This window comes from Haliotis rubra, unplaced genomic scaffold (assembly GCF_003918875.1).
Source record: "Haliotis rubra isolate DU_JTF1 unplaced genomic scaffold, ASM391887v1 Scf117, whole genome shotgun sequence".
In the NCBI taxonomy this organism is placed as follows: Eukaryota; Metazoa; Mollusca; class Gastropoda; order Lepetellida; family Haliotidae; genus Haliotis; species Haliotis rubra.
In genome coordinates this window covers 933,097-937,611 of record NW_025765081.1, presented here as the reverse complement: position 1 = coordinate 937,611, position 4,515 = coordinate 933,097, and the positions used below count along the sequence as shown (strand labels likewise).

Here is a 4,515-nt window from a genome sequence, read left to right as displayed (position 1 = left end):
AAAATGGCGACCATGTAAACAAGTGCTTGACAACGATAAGGTTGAACAGCGTTTCGTGCAAAGCGGTCGTCAGAACGGCGTTATTATGGCCAAGGAAGTTCTTTCCAAAGTCTATATAGGAAAAGAAACTGAACAGCGATTAATCACCGCCTCAGCAAATGGAGATCTATCTACCGTAATCAAGCTCCTGAGAAAACACGTCAATCCAAATGTTTGTGACGAATACGGACATACGGCTTTATCTAGGGCGAGTGCAGGTAAAGATATTTTGCTAATGTCCTTAATGAGATTAGTTCAGTAAATGGTTGCATGTTTAATGGCAAGTTCGGTCTCCGGATATAACCTGAACAAATTAGTAAACAAATGCTTGCCTCTAGGCTCTACAGTGAGTATGTTAGATTTGAACTTGTAGGCAACGCGCCTGTCACACTATGCATGGAAATACCACTTGGTAACATCGTCCTGAATGTGTTTCAGGTTTTAAGATTGTCGTAAACAGGGTGGACTCCATTTCAAATATCAGAGAACATTTTACAGACGCTTCTGCTAACAACACGCATCTCTTTAGAAATTGGTTAAATTTTTAATCATTCTTCCCAGTAAACTACATATTTTAGTACTTCTGATGGTTGTGTCCCATACGGGATTCGAACACACATCTCCCTGGGTATTGTCTGCACGTGAAAGTCGATATATAGCTATAAATAGACGATTTGCCCTGGATCTGAATAATAGATATTAAAATTTACTTTAAAAGTGAGTGAGTATGGTTTTACGCCTTTTTTTTAGCAATATTCTAGCAATAACACGGCAGGGGACACCAGAAATGGGCTTCACACATTGTACCCATGTAGGGAATCGAACCCGGGTCTTCGGAGTGACGAGCCAACGCTTTAACCACTAGGCTACCCCACCGCCCCTGAGCGTTAAAAGAATTCTTTGTATAAAGTAGTTTTCACAAACGTTCACGTTTTTAGAATCACATACGTAAGTCGCAGGGAAAGGGAGAATTGCTTGTAAAGTTGCGAAGGTATATTCAGGGAACGCTGTATAGATAATACTCCGGCTTATTGAAGTCCGTTATATGCTGTTACTTCTGCATTATTAGATTGATCATTATTTGAGGTCGCTTCCTCCTAATTCACATCCATATTCCCTGTCACCTACAAAATACCGGATACCTACTGCAGCCGATATTGTTTAGTTTCACGTCACACTGACCCTAACCCTAGCCTAATCCTAATCCTAACCGCTAATCCTTACCCTAACCCTAGCCAAAAGTAAACTCGTGTGCGTTCAAAGATGGTGGAAGGTATCCGGTGTTTGTAAACGGTGTCTAGCATGCTTTAGGATACTGGTTGAAAATGAAACGTGGCGTGGAACTCACCAATTCTGTGTAATTTGTAAAGTTACCTTCATATTAAACCTGAGAATAGTTGATTGTTTCACATTTGTCGATGCAGAATTGCCCGTCATATTTGAACGCTATATCTAGAGACGGTTACCGTCGTTGGAGTGGTATTGGAGACGTCCCATAATTTGATCTCTTTGGGACCGGAACGTTGTCTCGCATGGCTGTCAAAAGGGAGGTAATTCGCTTATGCCAAGGGAGATTACTCTACATAGTACACTTGTGCCAGTTTACTCGAGAAGTAGTTCCGTGTCGTCCTCGTGAACAATCCAACATCTTTCATGGGATGTTGTTAGCATATAGCCTTGTTGTGTCGGTACGTGTTTCTTCATCCTAAAGTTAAATGTTATTTTCACAAATGTATAAGGGACCGTTCATAAATAAAGTAATTGACCCCCCTGCATGTCATGTACAAAATCAATGACTCCCCACCTTCCCATAATGCTTAAGGATAATTTTTCAATATGTTTAGGTACAAAATTGCTTATGTCCTTATTTATCCTAATTCCACTGTCTGATAAATGCGAGGTCACATCCATCTAATGGTAGAAAGACAACATACCAAAATACCAATCACAAATAGGTATAAAATGAAAAAGAACAGAAATACCAGTATCTCTTTTCAAATGTTCAGTATAACCATTTATTTGTCATTTACATTATCGTTTATCTGTCCGTAAACGAAAAGAAGAAATGACCACAACAGATTTTACTTCTTTTAATTTACGCATTTGTTTACAGAATGTATTTCGTGTTGGTGGTTGTTGTGTACGATAAAAGCTCAACATCGGCTGATAGTGACTGACTGACTGAGTTTAGTTTTACGCCGCTTTTAGCAATATTCCAGCAATATCACGGCGGGGGACACCAGAAATGGGCTTAACACATTGTGCCCATGTGGGGAATCGAACCCGGGTCTTCGGCGTGACGAGCCAACGCTTTAACCACTAGGCTACCCCACCGCCCCCGGCTGATAGTGAAAATAGTGTTACCTGAGATAAATTCACAAAGGCAAGTAAATTGTACAGTCCTTGCAGAATACGTTGATTCACTATGATATGTGTGCGTCTATGATATTGTTGTTCATTCTATAATTATATGTGTATGTTTGCATTTCCCAGGGGGCTATACGGAGATAGTGGCGCTACTAATTACTTCCGGTGCAAAGCTCGAGGCTGTAAATGCTTCAGGGGTAACCCCCCTTCATCTGGCTGTTAAAGGTAAACTTGTCGAACGTTCTTCATCACTCAGTGACAACTGGCTGTGAGCACATAGAAACTGAGTACATACAAGTACATTTTCCCGAATTTGAGAAAAACCTTATGAAGGAGAGGGGCATTGGCGTAACAGTCGTCTAAAGCGCTGTGCAGAGTTGTGTCCCTTGGGTACACCAGATACCGATGATTGCTGGCTGTAATCCTGGTTCACCCCTATTATAAACTGACATACAAAAGAATGTCCACACCTGGTGGTTTAGGAATAGTTTCCTAAGTTTGAGGCTAATTCATCTATTATTCAAATCACAAGCAAAATAACTTCAACGACTAAAATTAACCAGGTATTGATAAAACGTTTGGAACATTTAAATTTATATTTTTCGTTTGTGTTGCAGTTTTATCGTAATAGTAGCAGCAGTAGTAGTAAATATAAAAATAATGACTAAGGCGACGACAGCATTACAGCTACTACTACTTATAATAATATCACAATAATACTAATAATAGTAATGTGAAAAAATGTTCTATTGTTGATAAATTAGATCGTCTATGGTGTGGTAATCTGAATGCTTCTCTCGACAGGAAACCACCAAGAATCTGTCAAACATTTGATCCTAAATGGCGCCAAAGTCGACGCTAAAACAGCCTCTAAAGTCATCCCAATCGACTTCGCAACGCACGAAAGCGACGTGTGGAACATCGTCAACGATGCCAAACAAGGAGAGATGCCTGAACTAGACGAAGTCAATGACGTTCCCGACATCCCCGACTTCTCTATACCAGATGGGGAGAAGAAGAAGAAGAAGTCGGGGAAGAAGGGAAAGAAAGGGAAGAAAGGCAAGAAGGGGAAGAAAAGCGGCAAGAAAGGGAAGAAGAAAGGAAAGAAGAAGAAGAAATGATATTCCCGATGGGTTTTGTTTTGGTGCTGACATTCTGGAGAGACATAGGACGGTGACTGCCGTGGGATCAGGTGTTCAAGATAAAACAGTTTGCCAGCTTTCAGTCTAGGTCTTGGCTTACTACCTGTGTAGACCTGAGACATTTTCTCTGTCTAAAGAGAAGCAATCTTATATACCTTATGTAAATTGAATTAGCAAAAAGGTGTAACATTCAAACTCTCGGAAGGGCTTACTTGTCTGTCCATACGCAATTGTTTCCTTATAATGTATGTAGAAGGAACGTATTCATATTTGTTAATAAATATGTTAAACACTTTTTGTGTATTAGTTCATAAGGGTGGATATTCATTACGTGATGTGAAGGATTACTGTTGGTCTGTTAAGGAATCGGAGTTGGACATGCCCATGTGTAACTACAGCTGAACAGCAATGGTGGCTATGCCGTCCAGGACATCGCAATTCCACGTTTTAGTCAATCTTTCGTCTCTAACGACGTCATAACCGAAGTGTGAGAATATTGCGGACTGAAACAATAACGGTATCTGGACTGCAACAGGTCCCTGTTTCTGAAAGCGGAGTTAGATAGTCCCGACTATCGCTTTGTGACACCAGAGACCATATAATAATCTATGATATGGTCCTGGTGACATGGGCCCCACGTTATTTTGGTTGGGTCTAACTTGACGCGACGATAATCCAACCTTCTTCTCAATAACCGCACTGCTTGCAAAAACAATCGTGCCTCGTGTGCAATTTCCACTTGTAGTAAAGAAAAGCAGGTGGGAGTTACCTGCCCTTGGTTAAAGTTCAGGCGCTCAAGAAGAGGGCACCATTAATAAAATCTCAAAGCGGACTTAGATAGTCCCGACTATCGCTTTGCGACCAAGGTATTTTGGTTGATTCTAACATGACGCGATGACAATCCAACCTTCTTCTAAATAACCGCACTGTTTGCACAAACACGACAAGAATCAAATTTAAAATCAGT

At 40.7% G+C, this 4,515-nt stretch overlaps 1 protein-coding gene across 1 annotated transcript; it reads left to right on the top strand.

Annotated features, from left to right (window-relative positions):
- Positions 1-3,843, top strand: LOC124258083 (DNA-binding protein RFXANK-like). The gene is made up of 3 exons (XM_046692157.1): positions 1-257; positions 2,533-2,631; positions 3,211-3,843. The coding sequence occupies exons 1-3, from the start codon at positions 86-88 to the stop codon at positions 3,525-3,527; spliced, it is 588 nt and encodes a 195-aa protein (XP_046548113.1). The 5' UTR covers positions 1-85; the 3' UTR covers positions 3,528-3,843.
- Positions 3,844-4,515: the final 672 nt, after the last annotated feature.

Excerpts from the sequence above, each read along its gene's own strand:
- LOC124258083 (XM_046692157.1), top strand. The coding sequence starts at position 86 with ATGGCCAAGGAAGTTCTTTCCAAAGTCTATATAGGAAAAGAAACTGAA. Across the intron at positions 258-2,532 it reads TTTATCTAGGGCGAGTGCAG|GGGGCTATACGGAGATAGTG; the intron begins GTAAAGATATTT and ends TGCATTTCCCAG. Across the intron at positions 2,632-3,210 it reads CCTTCATCTGGCTGTTAAAG|GAAACCACCAAGAATCTGTC; the intron begins GTAAACTTGTCG and ends TTCTCTCGACAG.